The sequence below is a fragment of the Ptychodera flava genome, chromosome 9 (assembly GCF_041260155.1).
Source record: "Ptychodera flava strain L36383 chromosome 9, AS_Pfla_20210202, whole genome shotgun sequence".
Taxonomy (NCBI): domain Eukaryota; kingdom Metazoa; phylum Hemichordata; class Enteropneusta; family Ptychoderidae; genus Ptychodera; species Ptychodera flava.
The window spans coordinates 9,401,244-9,423,859 of record NC_091936.1 but is presented as its reverse complement, the minus strand read 5'-3'; the positions used below and the strand labels follow the sequence as shown (position 1 = coordinate 9,423,859).

General features: G+C 38.1%; 1 protein-coding gene across 1 annotated transcript; it reads left to right on the top strand.

Moving 5' to 3' along the window:
* The first annotated feature begins 11,328 nt into the window (after nucleotides 1-11,328).
* On the top strand, nucleotides 11,329-22,036 carry LOC139139933 (pentraxin fusion protein-like). The gene is made up of 6 exons (XM_070708897.1): nucleotides 11,329-11,419; nucleotides 15,528-15,758; nucleotides 16,613-16,831; nucleotides 17,187-17,411; nucleotides 18,190-18,408; nucleotides 21,708-22,036. Coding segments are annotated over exons 1-6 (951 nt in total). The 5' UTR covers nucleotides 11,329-11,364; the 3' UTR covers nucleotides 21,710-22,036.
* Nucleotides 22,037-22,616: the final 580 nt, after the last annotated feature.

Sequence of the window (22,616 nt, the reverse complement as noted above, 5' to 3'; positions counted from 1 at the left end):
GCCCTATCATTATCAGGAAAATTTATAACACCATCATCAGAGTCGTTACTGTTCGTTTTCCTACAAGATTTCAGCGGAGAATATGATCCAGCAATGACTGCTTCTACTCACCTTGAAAGTACTTTTTTAGATAAAGATGGCCTGCGGTCTTTACAGAAAACCGGATATTTTTACATCATTTTTAATTCCAAATTGAACCGTGAAAGTGCTGCTCATTTTTTGAGTTGAACGTGCGTCTTCATTGCAGTGCAGTGTGGAGTGCGTGTAAATGTATACAGTATACAGATTCAGGGCCGATCATGCCGGACGACGCTCACTGGCTTCAAACTCAGTTTAAATTTCTCTTTTTATTCGTTTTCTACAACTACAAATTCATTGGCATTGCCAAAACTATAAAATAATAGCAATAATGCACCCCTTCCCGGCCCATAATGGACTCAAGCAAACTTTGCACTCCATAATGTACTCGGCTTCGCCTCGTACATTATGTCCTGCAAAGTTTGCTTTCGTCCATTATGGGCCGGGAAGGGGTGCATTATTCGAAATACTGATGATGCCAAAGCCGTAGGCGAGGGCATCATCAGTATTTCGATCATGACCACCATCCCTTGGGCAGGCAATAAATCGTGATCTTGCCCTCGCTCTCATGTGTTATTATTTTTATTACACCGAACAAGCAAACGTGCAAAGAAACAAAAACACAAAGACTTCTTCGAGTACAGCTCGCCTTCTGAGTCCGGACCTCAGCGTAAAATGTTGTCAGTGCCGAGTCTAGGGTTGCCGCTAAAGTTTGCCGATCTCCTCGTGGCGTATCCAAATTTGTTGCTTGCATAGTCGCTGAACACAGAAATTGCATTCCTTGTTGCCAGTTTCGTTCGTTTGCTGTTTGCTTGCATGAAAATATCGTCTAACTGTGCCGGTGACAGCTCTGCATGACGTTTCGCTGCCATAATAGTCAGGTGGCTTAACAAAAATATCGTTACACGGATGACAAAAGTGCCAAATTTGCTACAGAGGTTCGCATATATGTGTAGATCAAAATTAGCTATTGCTCCAAAAATTTGGGCCGGCGGAAAGGCTCGATGACATCATAAATTCAAAATGGCCGCCGTTATATTGCTTAAAAATGATAAAATACGGCTAATTCAGGCAGTTTTCAATATTTTTTCGAATAAACTGACAGAAACATCCCAAATTACAAATACAGCATAACATTGATGCAAATCAATTATTTTTATGACGTCATAAAGCTAAAATGGCCGACCAAATTCAAAATATCCCCCATAATATCGTGTGATAATGTTCAAATACTCTTAATTAAGTCTGTGTCCAGCATTTTAGTGCCTGAGCTGAAATTAACACCTCAAATTACGGACAACACCTATAATTGATGAAAATTAATTATTGTGATGACGTCATAAAACCAAAATGGCAACTGAAAATTACAAAATGGCCTATTATGACGTTCACTATGCTTAGTACAATGACCCATTTATGTGACAAAATGATAGTTCAAAGGTAATGTACAATTTGTCTTGATGATCCATCAACTCAAAATAAATGATAAATGTACCAAAACTCAGCCAAAACCTCAACACAAGTTACAAAACTATTATGAAATTATTGATTATTAACAATGGCCTCTGTCTGAAAAACTGAATCAACGTAAAGGAAATGAGGGCAACTTTACGCATCGGTTCTACCTTTGAAAGTGTTACGATATAGTGAGTAGATCAATCATAGTAGTGTGATTTCATGATAACAAAAAATATGGCGAGAAACCGGTGAATAAATCATGCCTTGACCTTGGTCATGTGACCTTGGTCCCCGAAAAAGGTTTTATGTTTGTGATTTGGGTCTTTTGCTTCCTGTGTTTGAGAAGCCGTTTTCGTTTGTTGAATTTTCTGTTATTTATATCTCGATGTGTGGTGACAGACACATAATTTTGTACTACAGTATTTCTCTTTTCGGAGGATGTGCTGGCCTAAAAAGACCGTTTCGTCAGAGTTATATGAACAAAGAGAATACTTTTTTGCCTTTTGAAGTTAGTTTACCTTGCTCTTTTTGCAGCTTTCGTGAATTTTATGAAAAGCGTCTTTGCCTTTCGTGTTTGGCATCGTTTTGCTGTTTGGAAACCAATACATAAAAAACGCCAGGAAGAACATAAATAGAAATTCGAAGATTAAACAAAAACAAGAACTCAGAAAGATTCTCAGATTCATCAAAAATCTTGCAAATCACACCTTACCAAATTTTGAAATCAAAGCATTAAACAAAGGCTTGAAATTTATTTCCATTCCAAAGTGCCTATACAGAAAAATTGTCCTATCAGATATCAACAAATTTATTCGCATCATAAGATTGTGCAATATCATAAGAAACGAACGATCAATCAATCAGTCAGACATCTGTTCTAAGATAAGTCCAATGTCGACACTACTAACAGCGGAAAACCAAAAATTGTAAAACTATATCAAAGCAACTTAGATCGATAGAGGAAATTCTGTTCGCAACCTACATCAGAAAGAACATAACTCTAATAGAAAAGACTGCTCTGAACAATCTGACTGAAAACAAACAAGTCGCAATAAAACCCATCAATAAAGGAAGAGGCATAGCAATTGTGAATACGACAAATGACATTAAAGAAAGTTAGGCAACACTTGGCGACATTAACTATACGTTGGATATTGTATATGAAATCATTTATCTGCGACACGAAGATCCTTGACGAGGTGATTTACAGTTTCCCCATTCCCATAAGTAAAATAATTTGTACACCACGATAGTATTTCCTACCAAACATACACAGAACCCAAGCAAAAGGAACAATTATCATCCAAAGTCTCAATAGAAATGGCTGCTCGAGCCCAATAAACCAAATCTCGAAATTTCTAGACTTTGTCATAAAACCAATCACGCAAAGACGTCTTACATATGTCAGGGACACAAAAACTTCATTAACTAGTTAGAATCAATAAAATACAAGCAAACTCTATTCTGGTAACATTAGACGTTGTATCGAAGTAGAAAAACATGTCAAAATGCAGCCATAAATGCAGCGATCATAGCGTTGGACTCTGAAACAGTACCAGCCAACTGATACGATACAGAAACCCACTAACAATGTACATGAAAGCCTTACTGCCGATTATTCTGAAACGCAACATATTTTAATTCAACTGAGAAAATTACAAACATATCTATGGATGCAGCATGGGCGCTTCAGAAATAGCTGATATCACATACCATGAAACGGATAAAGTTATATTAAATCCCATCCGGTCAAATAATCGTATTGAAACGTTTAAAAGCCGACATTTTCATGATTTACTCAGGAACAGAACATAAACCTATAACATTCAGAACATTTGTCGATGAGTGCAACACCATGTACCCTACGTTCAACTTGGGAATTCATAATTGAATATTCTATCGACAAAATCTCATACCCTGACCTTGTGATCTTCAAATGCCAGAGACGCAATTGAGAGAGATTGCTAGACTGCAGAACCCACACCATACCATCTGACGATATTATCTGCCACCAATCTTCAAATGATTTACTCAGATATGTTCGTACATACAGCAACAATATGGACTTCATAAAAAAGGTCAATTTCTCAACGCAAAAACTTCAACAACGAGATTAGAAAATGAAAGACATAGCTTGTGTCGAAAAGAAGTTAATGTAACAAAACGTCAGCCATCCTTCATCAACAAAATAAGAGTAATGATGTACAAAAACTTGTCAGCACAACCTCATCAAAACCAGCCTACAATCAAAGAATGTGATAAGAAACTGGAAAATAGTGAAGGGCGATTAAACGCTGGCCATGGTTTTCCAGAAAACCTGTAATAACGTATAAAAGGAAGAAAAACATACAGGATATCCTCCTTTAAGCAAAATTCAAACACAAGGAGAGTACAAATGAACGGTCTGAGCAACAATTCACGCAACAATCAGACCACAACATAATGATCTTAGCATCTCTACTTGATGGCTACCATCAAACTAAGCATGTTGGAATACAAGACCATTCAAGTGACTGAAGAAGGGACCCCACTTTGGCCCGAAACGCCGCTAGGAGGAATCACCATCATAAAACCTTTTCTCTGGGACCAAGGTCACATTACGAGGGTCAAAGCACTATCGATTCACTGGTTTCTCACCATTTTCCCTTATCACGAAACCACATTGATTTATTCACTATACCGTATCATAAACAAGGTTGAAGTTGCCTTCATTTCGATTTTTCGAACACAGATCATTGTTTAATAATACATATAATGTCATAAGAGAGTATGTTACTTGTGTTGAACTTACCGGCTAAGTTTTGGTACTTTTATCTTTTATTTTGAGTTTATGGAATATTAATACAAATTGTACATTACCTTGAAACTATAATTTTGTCACGTAAATGGGCTATTGTACCAAGCATAGTTAACTTCATCATCGGCCATTTTATAACTTTTGGTTGCCATTTTGGTTTTATGACGTCATCACAATAATTAATTTGCATCAATTATATGTTTTGTCTGTAATTTGGGGTGTTAATTTCTGTTCAGGCGATAAAATGCTGAAACAGGCTTAATTAACAGTGCTTTAACATTTTAGACAATGTTACGGCGGACATTTTGAATTTGGTCGGCCATTTTGGTTTATGACGTCATCATAATAATTGATTTGTGTCAATTTAATGTTTTATAATGTTTGTGTCAGTTTATTCAAAAAGATATTGAAAATTGGCCGAATAAACCGTATTTTACCATTTTGAAGCAATATAATGGCGGCCATTTTGAATTTATGACGTCATCAAGCCTTTCCGGTGACCCAAATTTTTGGAGCAACAGCTAATTTTGATCTACACATATATGTGAACCTCTGTAGCAAATTTGGCACTTTTGCCATCCGTGTAACGATCTTACTGTTTTTTGTTGCTAAGCCACCTGACTATAAGTTGCCAACTGCAAAGTACAACAAGCGAACGACAATATGTTTTGCGCAGAAAGGATGCGCAGTAAGTAAAATGACGTCATCATGTAATATCAAATGCAGAGGGCATCATCAAGTTTGCAGAGGGCATCATCACGTTCTTTTACATGTCACGTGAGTCGTGTTTAACCAATGGCAGTGTACGCTGAATGAGTGAGGTGTAATAATACATAATGTACAACATGTATACAGTGTGATAGTAATCAACTGGTTGTGTTACGAAGACCTATAGTATGTCTCCGACGGAGATTTCTGCACTAGGTGGTCATACGTGCCAGTAAAACTATTAATTAAAATAACAAGATCTCAATTATGAATACAAAGCATATTTGCAACAAATGTAAAAATATGCAAATTCCGTATTACGAGAATGTTTACGAAGTTTTGAAGAGTTCAATTTTGCAACGTGTCTCAGTGACATTTGTATATTAATGACATGTAAATTTAAGATCGAGACCTGTATTGATATTAACGATTGGACATATATTTTTTATCTTTAATTCATATGTATCATATGATCAAAACCAAGCCTTAAACATAACGTTTAAAGTCCCACTCTAAAATAACACGGGAAAGGGAATACAAAGGACAAGAGAGAAAAACAAATTACAACAGACAGGGGAGGAGGACATAACGACCACAGAGTAGTCCAGGGCATTTAGACAATTGGAGAAGCGTGTCTTGGGCGACGGCACCTGTCAAACTTGTCTAACGAGAAATCAAGTCTATGTAGTACCAACGAACTCTGAACATCTCGTGTAGTCAATTGAAGCTTACCAGTACCTCTCAGCAAGCTTAGACAAGCCGATGAGTAAAAGCAGGCAAAGATAAAGTAAAGAGATAATACGAGAAAAACAACAAGTATTAACAGTTGTTTTGACAACTGTAGGCCTACACTAAGGTTTTCAAAATGTTGGGGTAAGCTTAGACCAAAAAGGTGTTCTTGCAAAACCTGAAAATTCCAAATATTAAACTGCAAAAGTTACTGAGCACAACAAAGTATGTAGTTGTCACTCAGAAAACAAATTCTAAACATCTTGGTAAAAGGTGAAACTACTAAACCTTCCATACAATTACAATTTTTGCAGTAAGAAGAGTGGGTAGCTGAACAAATCATAACAGCCTTGAGTACAAATCCTCCTTTTTAAGTGTCAAATAATACTAGTCCTGGGCACCGTTTCTGTAGAGTTAAATGCTCCATTAGCTGTAACTTTAGAGGCTATTTATTCTGAATTTTGAGTATCAACTTCTTGTTAGCCGACTTCCAGTAGCGCTGATCTCGATGTCAGGTTTGTTACTAAGTATAGCTTCACGCGCGACTTCAGACACCGCTGCCTGTAATCCGGACAAATTTTGTTATTGCATGCGCGGTCGTTGTTAAGCAGCTTGTTCTATGAGCCATAAATTCATAAGAATTAGTGTGACTTTTTGTAAGCATTTTAACACTAGCAGGTTTTATTTTCATCGTTCTTGCCGAAAATGCGGGCAAATATTTATTTTTGCATATTAATGAAAGAAAAATGACGTTAAGTGATCAGCGCTATTGCATACAAATTAAATGCCAAAATTCCGCTTGTCAAGACTGCAATGCCGAATGGCCATTGTTATTTTTGAAAACTGAATTCTAATCCAGACTTCTGAAATGACCAAATGGTTTTTTAGCAGAAAAAAAATGTTCAAAGTAAGAGCAACTTCCAGCAGCGTACGAATTATTTGGAGAATTCAACAACGAACATTTCACCGGCGGTACCTGATTGCCCTGGTGCAGATCCAATATCGTGATCAATCGCGGATCGCGGAAAAGCTGATTGAAATTCAGTTCGGTTCCTTATTCGAAACTAAAGCAGTCAATAATTGTTTTCGATCCGTCTTGTATGTAGACCAAAACAATTTCACGCACTTCAGCCGATTTCAAAACTTTGAGGGAGAAATCAACTTATGAAACGGTCGATCGATCTTCACTTACATTAGACTGCAGTCCGCTACAACAGGAGGTGCACATGTACAATTTATGTACAGCGGTTGATGTACCCCTTTACGTTATGTAATCTGATTTGTATTGAAACGATATCGCACGACATTTGCGTTTTTGCGACATGTAAGTAAATTGGTGCGACATTGCGAACAATGGAAGGGTACAACGCATAGTATTCTCGAGCATACGATCTGTGTTTGTTTTTCAGATTTCGTCCAAAAACCTAACCGCATGCGGACGGCAAACAAAAAAATTATTTTACGGCGCCTTACATGGTTTATCCAATACATTCCCTCCTTTTAAATGCGCAGTCCTTTGTTCGTTTTCAAAAAACAAAACTTGGATTGTTATGCTCGCTGTGGGGCCGCAATGCTGAATAATGGAATACATTATCAATAATAATGTGTGGATATGACGTCACGAAATTCACTGGTATTGACAAAGCTATGATATAAATTTGAATATTTTAAGTCTGCGTCGTGCTTAACGTTGTTAGATGGAGTATGGAACTGAGAGTGTTATTCATCATGTGTCACTTTCCCGATGACCAATGCTTCTATTGAGGTATACAGACTTCCTCCTGTATTCAACATGGAAATAAACGTAATATTGCGTAGTCTAGTCATTGGGCATGCGCGAGTCTACCACAGAAACAATTTTGTAATGCCGTGTTTCCCAGCATTTGATCTTAAAATAATTGATGTAAGGTAGCTCTTCCCTGATATATTTGTATATCTTTTTGCTCTACCATAAACTAATATGCCCCTTTCTGTATATTTCTATTTCTCTTTCTGTAAGAATTCTTGTAATTTCTTGGTAGAACAGTTATCGGCCAGAGAAGTGCGAATGTATTCATTGATCTACCACGTAGGTAACTTTGGTGGTATCATTTTACAAATGGTATAGTCGTAAACTGATGACGTCAAATCGCCGTACAAAAAACATAGACGCCTTGTAATTATGGCACTGTGTATTGTGTGCGTGATTTGACGTCATCTGTTTGTGGTTATACTTTGGTTAGTACTGCAATAGCTTCCATGGATGCTTTCGTTGGGTGGAAAGTATCCAAATATATACTGTTTCGGCTTGACTTTGTTAAATTATGTAAAACAACTGCTGTAGCATTGGATAGCAGAGGAAACTATATAAAGCCACCTGTGTGCCGAGAAATTCTCTTAATTCAATTCACTTTCTACATGATGGTCAATTACGGTAAAATTTTGGTACAATGTTGTCATTTGCATATACAAAGTTTACAGTAATATTGAAATGACTTGCATTCTAAACAGCAAATGATAAATTAATGTATGCTTGAAAAGCGGACTGGCAGACCAGAACAAACAAAGATGCGCATCGTACTAAATCCCATTGTTGAAAAGACGTAACGATCAGAACCTCTTTCTGCCTGAAATAACTGTCCTCAGCATACGCTTACTCGCGTACCAGCAAGCTTGATAATCTGCTATTCAATTACATATATCTTTCTAGGGGTAATTTAACTGTTATTTGTGGTACATATTCATTGCAACGTTGTTTAAAATGGTCAATAAATCAAATACTCTTTTTGGCGGTCTATAGCTACCTGTATTTTTACTGGTTTTGTCACACTGTGTACGTCTTCTCTTTATTTTTACTTGAAACTGAAGCTTTGGTAGTTATATTACCCAGCAAAGCTCCTCGGATTGTACAGTTTCGCTGGACTATACAGGTACGGTGAATTGTACTCCTACCAGCTGAACTGCAATGGCACCTACGCATATAGCGAAACGAAAATGAGCCTCTAGAAATCAGTAAAAATGTAGTTTCTACCCACTTTCAGGCTCGTATGTGACCAGGAATCTATAACCGCTAGGGAAAATCGTGGCATTCATACAAAAAGATACCTAAAATGTTAGTCACACGTAGAATTGACAGACAGAATGTGCTTCAGGATATATTGCCTGTCTTTATCATGACACAAGTCATCGTAGAACATTTTGGTAGTAGATTTGAAGAAGTTTGACGCATGCTTGGGCAGAACAGTATAGAATATTTGATTTTGATGTAGACGACGTGTAAAGCTTTACTTTGTTCGCCTGGCGGCCATACTTGACCATATCGTACAATAGACTGTCGAACAAATGAAGTAAGTAATACGTTAATTGTTCTTGTATCGTGGCAATGACTGCGGATGGACGTGGCTCGATGGCTTAATCTGTCTTCGATTTCATCCGCACGGGCAAAAGAGGACACAGAAACCTGGAATAGGTCCATATCATCCTTTCTATCCAAATATTACCCTGAGTGTCCAATAGTCATGGTATGATCCATATCTTGCACTAGACACTCCTTTATACGCCAGGGTGAGGTGATCGTTCTCAAACCCCTGCTCACACTGACTCCAGCTCATTACATACAAGCGTGAATGTTGTGCATGGTAAACCTTACTCAAGTCGTAATTTATCAAATGCGATATACCAATATTATGTACGGCAATATTATCGAGGTTCAAAGGGTTATTTCATCTCTACCAAGCTGGTATCAACATCACAAAATTACCTACTCCTCTTTATTTCATTATTGGTATAAGCACACATACCGTCCAGTTACTTTCGAAATAAATCGTAATCCCACTTTTCGTCGGCGATTTTGCCCACCTTTCTATCACTTTAAACGTTAATAATCTTCTGAGGTCTTCACATTCGCCTTTTCCGTTCCCACTCCCGGTCCTGCCTATGATTTTCAGTCAAATGCTGCCCTCTTTACCGGTGGAAAGAACGACATAGTTTCTTCTTCGACAAAGTACCGATACGCCTCGCTAGTTTTACTTCAGAGGGAAGTTTTGTCAGGCTAGTTGCTAACGCACGCAGATTTGCTGGGTGATTAACCTTACAGAAACACTGATATGAGTTGGGATGGGAACTCAATTTTTCAGTGATTGAAGTACCTTATGGCAAAATATAAAGGCTTTGCTCTATTGGTATTTTCTGGAAAGAAGGAAGTGAACTGTACTCCTTTATCGATTTTATTCAGCAGAAATGCTGTATTTAACTTGACTGCCAGTATTTTGCATTAACAACAAGAATATCTAACAAACCTTTGTCAACTTGATTAATGTTCTAAATGTGCACGTGTCATTGCATATGCATTACGCTGAGTAAGCAACTGCTAGTGAATAATTATTTGCTCGGAATATATTCGGTCGTAGAAGATTACTAAAATACAACTTCCATCAGAAAGCTATTCACCGAACAGATTTTGTTGCCTCTATGATACAGTCGACAAGTAGCTGTTGATTGCCGATGATAAACGCAACTATTTTGAAGAATTTAGAGAATTAAGTCTTACTGTGACAACATTAGACTCGGTTTTAGTTTTTAGTCCCCGAAAACAAACAAAACTTTCGAATCGCGATCGATACCTGAAAAAAAAACTGTAAAAAAAGTCATATTATTACACGTACAAATGCAATAATGCTCTATTCCATGTGTTCACACAAACTTTCGCAATCGTAAATGAAATGTGCAGAACGTACAAGCTTTGAAAACATAACAATTATGTACGTATCGCTTGCATTAGGGTATATCTACTCTCTGATTGTGGATCTTCGTCGCATCAAATTTGTACATATTTAAAAACGTTCATCCCTCTAAGTTGTTCCTCGTATTACTTTACCTAGCCAACCATTTTCACTCAATGTTGCAAAGCTCGGTTAGTCATTTTAGCTAATCAGTTTCTTTTTTCAGAATGAAAATTTTTACCTTTCAATACAACTTTAGCACCGACCTTACAAATTAAATTAAGCCACAAAATTAACTTTGCAAACTGACTGGTATTGTCGTATTGCCGAAGTAGGTTGTTTCAGGTCATATTTCAATCATGGAAATTGAATGAGCCATTATTTGACTCGAGTCTTGATGACTCATGTATCAAACAAAAGCTTGTAAATTTTGTGCTATCTGGTGAATCGTGGGAATATATCGTCATTTTCTACACGTAAATCGGTAAGGCGTCATCTAGATAAATTACTATGGGAAAACTATGGGAAACTGGAGAAAGTCAAGCTGTACAACCCGGACGTAAGGGATCTTCTGTTGGCTTCAAACTGAAAAAAATCGAAATTTGGCAAAGTTTGAATATTATTTCGAGTTCTGGCAAACAATATAGTCCTTGGTGGCAGTGAATGACTTATATTCTTGGTAATTTCTTCCAGTTTGATTGTGACGTGGCAATGTCACACCAATATAACTATTTGGACAGGAGAGGTCTGACAATCTAGGATACGAACCCACATACGATGTGCTGGTATGATACTATGTATATCGTCCAATCATTTTACATCAAGTGGTGCTGTAACTTTTATAAAAGTGATTGTGAAGTTGCTCGGTAGAAATAATTGGCACAGCATCTCAGTATGAAGCATTTATTGGTTCTTGGTTTGATCATTTTGGACTGCTTTCCTCTAACAGGTAAGAAAGCATTATTTTAAATAATAGCCCGCTGTGCGACAGGATGACGGCAATGTACCATTGAAAAGATCTTCACGATGAACAGTCCTCGGCGTGATACAGACCTTGGTGGATGCAACTGTAAAATTTTGCCAGGACGAAAAACTACGTTTACAATAAAAGGAGGACCTCGGTGGCTACTAAGGCGTTTTCAGCGCGCTAGTCCACTCTGTGTGGCAGGGTTATAATACGGCAACGGCGAAGTCATAGCCGAGCACTCGTGACTTATACCGACCATAGGGCTGAGCATTGAACATCGATTGATACCGTGACAGAAAATTGCTTTATAAGTAAATACTACTAATAGCCTCCGTGGTTTAATTTTTTCGGTCACGTGTTCGTTAGTCCAGGGAGGTAGAAGAGTTCTCTTCTAACTCCATGGTTAGTTGCTCGCTATGATAATGGAACCAGGAGCGGAGCTAATACCTCCATGCTATACGGCAAGTATAACGGAATAGCTTGGTCATTACATGCTCACTGTGTTTCATATGTCGTTAAAAACTGCTTTGCTGGGTCTGCATAGTTTTCCCTGCTTAATGAACGTTAGTGTTGTAATTGTAGGGAAATTTGTGAAACCAACAAATTTGTCTTGCCTTATTCGGAATCGTAACTAGAGTATTCTTAATTCACAGCTAACACCTGGGGGTTGTCAACCTAATGTAATAACCATTCCCTAGATTTCGAATCTATATAAGTTTGTGCGTAAACGCCCTGTCACACCTTGACGATTTAGTCAGCGTATGCCAACGTCCGTAAACTTTTGCGAATACGCTCGGCGTACGTCGAATACGTTCTGGGTAAGTTTTGTATAAATTTAGAGCACGCTGAAGCACGCTGCTATACTTCGTAGTACGGCGAGGTCGTCGAAAACTTTTGTGCATGCACGCAACTTTACGACGTATGCCAGCGTATGACTCATACGTCCCGCATACGTGGGCCATAAGTTGTAGATAGGTCATGCGCTCATTGACACACGGTCACACACGTTACTTGTAAGTTACTCATAAGTCGAAATGAGTCAAGATAATTGTCTAGCGTACTTAAAACATATTTTTGAACATATGAGTACGTTATAATTACGTTAAGTATATGCCAAAATTAAAAAACTACATCGTAGTTCAGCGTAAGCCAGCGTTTTAGAGAATTTTGATACGTCGGCACAAGCTGACTAAATCGTCAAGTTGTGACACGGCCCTAAACAAGAAAATAAACTCATGAATTTTATTAGACGTGGAGGGTAAAGCCTAATTGCCCCAAATAGGCCATACCCTCCACGTCTAAATCTGTATTGGGAAAAGTTGTCATGGTGAAAATGCATCTGGTTCTACCTAAAACTGGTGAATCGTGAATCATGGCACGTTGCGCTAGAATTATAGGCTTACCCGGCGTTTTAGGATATTTCATCAACTTAATAACATGGGTGGCCAGTGTTCCTTTCTCTGAGGAAAACAAAAAGTATTACTGTTGTTCGGTTAGGGCTAATGAGTTGTTAGTCAGCGCAAAACTACTACACAACTACATATTAGTCATTTCAAGTCCCTCGACTTGTATTTGAAATTGGAATCTTGAAAAAAACAAACAAACGGACACTATCAATTATCTTGAAAAGTTCAAGTACTATGAAGATTAATTTCGTTGGTACGAAAATATCGTGGTTACAAGCAGTCTGAATGTTTGATGTAACTCTGTGCCTTCGAATTCGTCAAGGACCATGTGACGTGTACCGTTCCTTTGCAATTGTGAACGTAATCCCCGCACTACGTATACAGGGGTTGATCAAATCAGTGCTATAAAAAGTCACTGAAGTACCCTGATATTTATCGTCACTTTTCTGTGATATTTGTTTTTGGAGACAGTGTATTTCACACAGTATTTTGTTTTTTGGACGGTGTATTTGAACAACTTTACAAACAAACTCTTATTCTATACTACCAGTTACTCCTTCTCCTTGTTAAAATTGATGGTACGATAGTTGCCACCCGATTCAATTGATGCAAGGGTGTGTGACACTGAAAAATCCCAAATTTCTGTAACAGGTACGGCTGTGATAAGGACTGGCGAGTTTCTTCGGCTGGGAAGCAATGGATGAAGGGGTCACTCTGTCGTTGATTTGAATTGATAAGTCTGCGTTCACAAAAAAAGCAGTTAGGGGCCTGAGGAATTCAGGGAGATTAGAAAATTTTGGGGTAGTAGAGGAGGGGACTTGAAAGTTTGTGATCTGCCTATATGGGGGACCTAAAAATTTTTTGTGTTCCCTTTTTTACGATTCCAAGGTTTGGTGGGCAAGTAACACAATTGGAACTAATTTGGGATAATTGGATTTTCATATTTTTAAAATTTGTCAAAAGTCACAGGTGCTCTTTAGCTGTTTTACAAATTACTCAAAGACAATTGTGTAACTTAAACAGAAAAGCAGATGAGCTTACATTTGCAGATCAAACAGACAGTACTTCACCATCCAATTATCCCAAATTAGTTCCAATCGTGATAATTCAATAACAATTTAATAACATTTTAATGTCATCAAATTGTTTTAATGTTAGTAATAGTTAAACAAGATCTATAACAATTTTGTCGCATTTCATTACTTATTTCTCGAAAAGATCTAAAATGTATGAATTTTCGTTAAAAAACAAACAAACATGTAGGCCTAGTACCGGGGCAGAAGCTGCAGCTGTTCATAATCGTTTCAATATTTCTATGCAGCTAGTATATCAAATACAGTTTCTTGCTGTCTCCCTCCGTCATGATTGACAAACAATATTCACTTTGTCGACAAACATGCATACATGAATATTGGGTGATAATTTACATGTAATTAGAGTCGAGACTGAAAGTCATATGTCAATGATACAAATGCGGGTTACATATTCACAAGCTGTGTTGGCAAGGTTAAGCTGAATACTCGACAGTTTATATAGGAAATAGAACAAGAATGCAGACAGTTGTACAAACTGAACAAAGTTATTGTCAAAATTATCAACGATAATACAGCTACTGCCCTGCTACTGCCTAGTGGCAGTGTCACTGTCACTACATACCGTCAGTGACAGAGGTAGCTCTGACTTTGAAGTTGCTGAGTTCGGTACAAGTGATGCTCATAACAGTGAGTCCCAGATTGAAAGTCATTTGTTTAATAATGATACAAATGTAGGATACAAAGTCACAGGCTATGTAGGCAAGCTGAATACTGGACAGTTCAACACGTTGTAGGAAGTAGAACAAGAATGCAGTTGTATAAAAACTAAAAAAATATTGTCAAAATTGTCGAAGATAATACAGCTTCTGCCCTGCTACTGCCTAGTTGCAGTGTCACTGTCACTGCATACCGTCAGTGACAGAGGTACTGAGCTCTGACTTTGAAGTTGCTGAAGCAGAGTTCGGTACAAGTGATGCTCATGAAAGTGAAACATACTCGTACACAAGATAGGGCCAGAAAGCAACACACGGAAGACCAGGAGACTTGAAAGTTATCAGGGATTTTTGAAGTTTGAACTCTGGCATGTGAGAGTAATCAAGTTTTAAATATTAGCGAAAAAATATGGGGTCACGTACTTGAAATTCGAATTTTTTTGAAATCTCTCATTGTCGTCATTTTGTGTGCTCTTCAGCAGGTACCACTAGCCTGGCCAGATCGAGGTGCATTAATTCAAGTCGGATTTGACTGATAGATAAAAAAAGGTCCACTGATTTTTTTGAAAATGAATCAATTTAAGAACTTGCCTAAGGAATTTGCGCCACAATTTGTTAAAAACAGGCAGTGTTGAACATCTGAGAGCAGAACTATCCAATACATGTTTATTTTTTCTTTGCATGTATCCCTAACAATTCAGTGAGGCTATATGATAATTTTTTTAGGGGGACTTAAAATTTTTTGATCATGTAGACGGGGGACTTGTGGCAAATGACACCGGTGTTTTTCTATAAATTAGGTCAAATTTGGCGCAAGATTGGCAGTATCCAGTTTTGTGCATACCTATGCTAATATCAAACAGTCATATACGTACGTACGTATCTGGGTGCGCAAAACAGTCGTTTTAGTTGCGTCTATGTCTTTTATTCTACACAGTCGTAGGACACAACAATGTTGCAGTTAGAAAACCAGCTTTTCAAAGTAGCCTTTACAGAAAATCGACACCAGCTGGCCCAGAAAATGCCGTTGATGGTAACACAGACAGCAATTGGTCAAGCCGATCGTGTACCCACACTGTCAAGGAACAAAGTCCATGGTGGAAGGTGGATCTTCAGGATATATACAAAGTTGATAAAGTGGTCATTACAAATCGCGGGGACTGCTGCTGTGAGTTTCTATCAATAACTATCCCAGTATCCAAGAATTTGATGCATTTTGATCATATATTTGAGGTGCATTTTTTGTCAATGTCGATGTCCAGCTCTCGCATAGAGCACGAATTTCACATAATCTTTTGATGATATTCCTAATAAAGAACTGTTTTTCCATAGTATAAACGATCTCCTCTCCATTTACCTGACAGACCGTGGAGGTACAGTGCTTGTCACTTTCATTGCAGCGTCTAATCACTTGACCACACACGGCTGTTTGTCTGTAAAAAAACCTGCATAATGAACAACCGTGTTGACCTTATCAACAGTTTTAATCTGTCGGTCAACATCTCATAATATACTTAAGACTGAGGTCATTAGTAATTCACGAGATGTTGATCTCCAGCCATTTGACAGGGTGGAGGGGTGGGGGTGGGGGAAGGTTATTCCTTGTCAGTCAACATCTCGTGAATAACCAATGACCCACTGCCAGGAATACCCCTCTCCCGTCCAGCCCGCCAATTCAAACAGATGGAGTTCAACGAAACATATAAATTTAGCATACTACGCACATACACTCGATCAAAACGATAAACCACAAACCTTAGACATGTCTACAATGCATTTCGCTATTAGGGCAGCAACGGCAAATATTGTTTTTGACAAAGACTTAAAAGTATATTTGACAGTTTGACGTCAAATGATAGGCATTTCGCATCGATCAGACGAGTATCTCTCGTGAACAAAGAATAGATGTAGTATCCCTTTCTTTCATCATGTTCGAAATTAAAAATTTCTTCCTAGCTTCTTTCTGGACAATTACCGCTGATACGACACGTCTGATACAATTCGATGTTGCCTTTCTTGCAGCGCAACGTTTGGTTGGAGCCGTTGTGCGTGTTGGTTCATGGAGTAGTATAGCGAGCAACACGCAATGTGGAACCACTGTCACCAGAGATAGGATAACCAAGTCGACCACTTTAAAATTCGATTGCAGCCATGGTACAAAGGGGAGCTATGTAAGTGTTCAGCTAGAAGGACAATATCAGTATCTTACATTGTGCGAAGTTGAAGTTTATGGAACATTGTGTAAGTATACAAAAATAGCTGCTTATGTAGTTAACAGTAGCAACTCTATTATGGTTTGGAGGGATTTATCTATGTGAAAACTGTTTTCAGTTTGGAAATGAAAAACAGAAAAGCTTATAATTTTGAAACACAAATTTCCAACTAAAGTCATACTTTGATGTCGCAGCTCTAACATTATTTCTGCATGGTCCGGCCGAGGTACAATGCTCTACAAAAGCTTATGTCATGACAATACGATAATAAATACTCTATTAAAATATTCAGGATTGAAATGAGTCTTTCAATCAAATCTCTTATCTTATACCTATCAGTACGAGAACGTATTGTCATTATCTTTTCTTCTGCACATCCGCAGGGTGCCAAAATGTTGCAGTTGGCAAACCAGCTTCTCAAAGCAGCCTTTACACATTATCGACACCAGCTGGCCCAGAGAATGCGGTTGATGGTAACACAGACAGCAATTGGTCGAGCCAATCATGTACCCACACTCTAAAGGAACGGAATCCATGGTGGAGGGTACAGCTTCAGGATACATACAAAGTTGACAAAGTGGTCATTACTAATCGCGAGGACTGCTGCTGTGAGTTATTATCAATAACTATCCCAGTATCCAAAAATGAATCACTTGATGCATTTTCATCATATGATTGGGGTGCATTGTCGATGTCGATGTCCAGTTCTCGCATAGACCACAGGCAGAAGCCCGAATTTCACATAATCTTTTGATGATATTTCCAATAAAGAACTGGGTTTTTTCTATAGTATAAACGATCTCCTCTCCATTTACCTGACACACCGTGGAGGTACAGTGCTTGTCACTTTAAGTGCAGCGTCTGATCACTTGACCACACACTGCTGTTTGTCTGTAAAAACTGCATAATGAACAACTCTGTTGGCCTTATCAGTATCTCACGATATACTAAAGACGTGAGGTCATTGGTAATTCACGAGATGTTGACTGACTTACTGACCTGGAATTAACTCCAAAACCCCTCCATCCCGTCAAACACCTGGAGTTCAACAAACACACATGTAAATATATGATAGCATACAACGCACACAAACTCGAACAAAGCGATAAACCACAAACCTTAGACATGTCTACAGTGCATTTCTCTATCAGGGCAACAACGACAAATAACGTTTTTGACAAAGACTTAACAGTATATTTGAGAGTTTGACGTTACTGATAGGCATTTTGCATCGATCGGGCGGGTATCTCTTGTAAACAAAGAATAGATGTAGTATCCCTTCCTTTCATCATGTTCGAAAATAAAAAGTTTCTTTCTAGCTTCTCTCTGGACCATTAGCACTGATTACAACAAGTCTGATACAATTCGATGTTGCCTTGCTTGCAGCGCAACGTTTGGTTGGAGCCGTTGTGCGTGTTGGTTCATCGAGTAGTATAGCTCGCAACACCCAATGTGGAAACACGGTCACCAGTGACAGAATAACCAAGTCGACCACTTTAAAATTCGATTGCAGCCATGGTACAAAGGGGTGCTATGTAAGTGTTCAGCTAGAAGGACAATATCAGTATCTTACATTGTGCGAAGTTGAAGTTTATGGAACATTGTGTAAGTATACAAAAATAGCTGCTTATGTAGTTAACAGTAGCAACTGTATTACGGTTTGGAGGCATATATCTCTGACAACACTGTCTTCAGTTTGGTAATGAAAAACCAACAAATCTTTTAATTTGAGATTTTTCCAGCTGGCGTCCTATTTATATCTACAAATCCAAATTATTTTTGCATGGTCAGGCAGAGGTATACTATATCGTGGTATCATGTTAATAAAATCAATAAAAATTGCTCTTTATCTGCTCCGTTAAAGTTTGGTTATTACTATGGTTTTCATGATTTCCAGATTAACACGCCAACCCTCCCCTCCCCCGACATCTTGCGTCTTTTAAGTCCCCTCTGGACAAAGTCCGAAACGGGGACTTGTGATTGGGTGCATGCGTGCGTGTGTCTGTCCGTCCGGAGCTGTTTCTCCAACATAACTGGACCGATTTACCTCAAATTTATTATGAGGACAACATAATCTGGCAGACATATGCATATACTTATCGATTTATTTAGTCATCTGATCCCATATTACCGGCATGCGGCCATTTTGTCACGAAAAGCTTTAATTTACTGGGAACTTGAAAATAGTTGCCAGATTGTCGCGCAAATTTGTTCATATCACAATAATGAAAGGATCTAGATCTGATAAGATTTAGGAAGGTGTGGTCTGTATAATGAACGGCCAATTGCATAATTTATGATTTTGTGCAATTGACTGAACCAAACTTAATGCAACTTGGCATGCATTTAAACTTTTCTATGATTTTACTGGTTTAGATGTTTGGTGGCATTACTTACAGATTATAAGCTCATTTTGCTGACAGTTTGGTGAATATTGTTTGTTATTTTTATCTCATTTGCATATTTGTAGTAAGGCCATATATCAAATAGACTGAACGCGACGGAATCTTTCAGTCTATATATCAAAGTCAATGTACTTAATTTAATCAAAACTGTGGCGTACACTGGTAATACCTACATTGAGCTTTACTCAAAGCTCGATGATTTTGATATACCATAATTTGCTCATCGATCATCGATCGGCACACTTGCTGGCTGGTCTGAGAATTTAAAGAATGAAAGCGAATGATCTGGTAAGTGTTTGCTTTCATTGACACATTGACAGCATCACCATTTTCACTTGAAATGGATGCCAAACATGACTAAATTATGTTAAAAGCCTTCAATATTGTCTCACCACATGAAATATCATGTGGTGTTATAGGTCATTTAGGTCACCCACAAAAATTTGCTGCGAAAAAAAATTGCAAGATTCCCCCCCCCCCAAGAAAAATCACGTAGGTCATCCCTAGGGACTTGTTTACCAACTTGAAAAGCATAAGATGAGCAGTTTTTGAGAAAAAGATTTTTCGACCAGAATTTTTGCAGAAGAAAGATTTTCATTAAAAATGACAAAAATTACTTTGAAATTAGAAATTTGCATATTTCATCACAATTTCAACAAATCTAAATGAGAGATTTTCTTATGGACATGTGTATCAAATATCAAAGCTTTCTGACGAGCGCTTCGAAGAAGATGATTAAAGCTTTTTGACCAAAAACGACAAACATTGCCTTAAAAATACAAAGTTGTTTACTTAATCACAGCTTGAACAAACTTGAGTCAGGTCATCCCTGTGACCTGTATACCAAATATCAAAGCTGTTATGGAAAAGAACATTTTTAGCGAAATTTTTTCAACTAATAAGTATATTTTTTGATATTATCATTAAAATGAAAAACCCCCAGATTTTTCCCAAATCCCCCATACACCTTCACACAAAATATCAGTAGCATGTGTTGTGATTTTTCCAGCTATCAAAGTGGATGGACAGACAGGAAGGTATAAAGACAGACACACGAAGTGGGCAAACACCCATTTATTACACCTCACTCATTCAGCGTGCACTGCCATTGGTTAAACATGACTCCCGTGACATGTAAAAGAACGTGTTGTAACACACCTCATCCGCAGTCTGTATTCTAATTCGCCAATTGATAGTCACGTGGGATGCGTTCTTTTTGTGCTGATCCACGTAAACGACGTCATCAGGCATCATTCGTTTGAACTGTTGCCTGCCAGGCATCAATTCTGAAAACTGATGCCCGCTGACGTCAAAAACGATATTTGACGCGAACGCAGACCGGAATGTAAACAAAGATGTCGTCTGCGGCCGATCAAAACGATAATCCAGAAATTTCTTGGTTTATCCTACTTTCTGAAGAAGAATTGAATGCTTTGGTTTCCAACAAGGAATCGATAAGGACAAAAACTATAATCAAAGGTGAATTGAACATTTTGCAGAAGTATTGCGGTCTTTTTAGGAAAAACTTTTTCTTACTGAACAACTCCAACATATTACATCATAGACCTACATGCAATAAGTTTTGTGTATAGTATGTTCTTATGCATGGTTACGGATGAGGTGTGTTACAAAACACATATTGACTGGCATGAGGGCAACAGCATACGTCTTTAACCGGGTTAAACCCCTTGGGCCTGTGTGTCACCCCCAAAAACAGACTGTTTCCCTCGGCCTACGGTCTCGGGAAACAGTCTGTTTTTGGGGGTGACTCACAGTCCCTCGGGGTACAGACGTATGCTGTTACCCTCATAGCCAGTCAATATGTGTATAATGATGCCCTCTGCAAACGTGATAATGCCCTCTGCGAACTTGATGATGCCCTCTGCATTTAATATTACATGGATGACGTCATTTTACCTACTGCGCGTCCTTTCTGCGCATAACAAATTGTCGTTCGCTTGTAAGCAGTCAGCAACTATGGCTGCGAAACGTCATGCACAGCTGTCACCGGCACAGTTAGACGATATTTTGATGCGAGTAAACAGCAAACGAACGAAAATGGCAATAAGGAATGCAATTTCTGTGTTCAGCGACTATGCAAGCAACAAATGTGGATACGCCACCGAGGAGATCGGCAAACTTTCAGCGGCAACCCTAGACTCGGCACTGACAACATTTTACGCTGAGGTCCGGACTCAGAAAGGCGAACTGTACTCGACGAAGTCTTTGCATGTTTGCTTGTTCGGTGTAAAAAAATAAATATACCATCCTATAAGCTATCTTGTCATACATATATGAAAATAGTAGCTAAAAAGCAAATCCGCCAACTACTAACAACATGGTAACATGTTCAGCCCCCCCCCCCCAATAAAAAACTGAGTGCAAGCTATGATCTGATACATAAGCCATGATGAATATGAATAATGAATTAATGATATAAATATCACTTGTGTACATATTGATATACACATTTATATTTCTGTGATATTTAACCCTTAGAGTCCCGTATCAAGATTTGCCGAGGTCAGTGTTGGTTTTAGGCCTAATTAAGTCACCACCCTAGAGGAGAATCCGAGTCCATTTTTGGAATGATGGTACCTGAAAATGTCAAGGAAAATCCGAGTCATGAAGTTATGGCTGTCTAGATATGTGGCCGAAATTTAACACAACCGCTGCAAACAAACCGAGAAGAAGTATATTATTATATTTCAAGGGTTACTGGTGTAGGGGTTCTTATGAAGAATTTTATTGGTAAAAATGGGTGTACCGCTTTTATCAACCTTTGTTTTATTCTTCCTTCTTAGAAATAAAAGTTACAATAGTGCATCAAATTGTGGTTTTGGAAGATTATTTCTCAACTCTTTTAAAATAACCCAGAGGTTCCTGTTGATAAAGATTTTTATTAATGATAAAGATCTTGATAAGATGGCCTGCGGTCTTTACAGAAAACCGGATATTTTTGTCACAATACTGTACAAACATCACACGGAAGGCCTATTTCGATGAATTCAAAGTGGATCGGGTATTGTGGAGGACTATTGTGGATTACTTTTCGGGAATAGAACAAGTTGTTGCTCAGATGTGAAAACAAGTCGCAACGCCTCATAATATACTTACTATGGGCGATTTTAGGAAGTTTTGAAAGACAATAGTTCAGTTCAGTTCAGTTTATTTCGCTGGAAATATAAACTTACATTCACTCAAAAGACACATGAAAAAAAAAAATAAAGATAGAGAAATTGGTACAAATGCTAAATTTATGTTCTATAATTTAGCAGGTATTCCTAGCTGGGACCACAATATAGTTCTTCTGAACTAGTCGAGTTGTGGCCCCTAATGTTTATACTATATAGATAACATAAGGTGTACATCTGCGGATATGAACAGAAAAATCTATAGCAATAATTG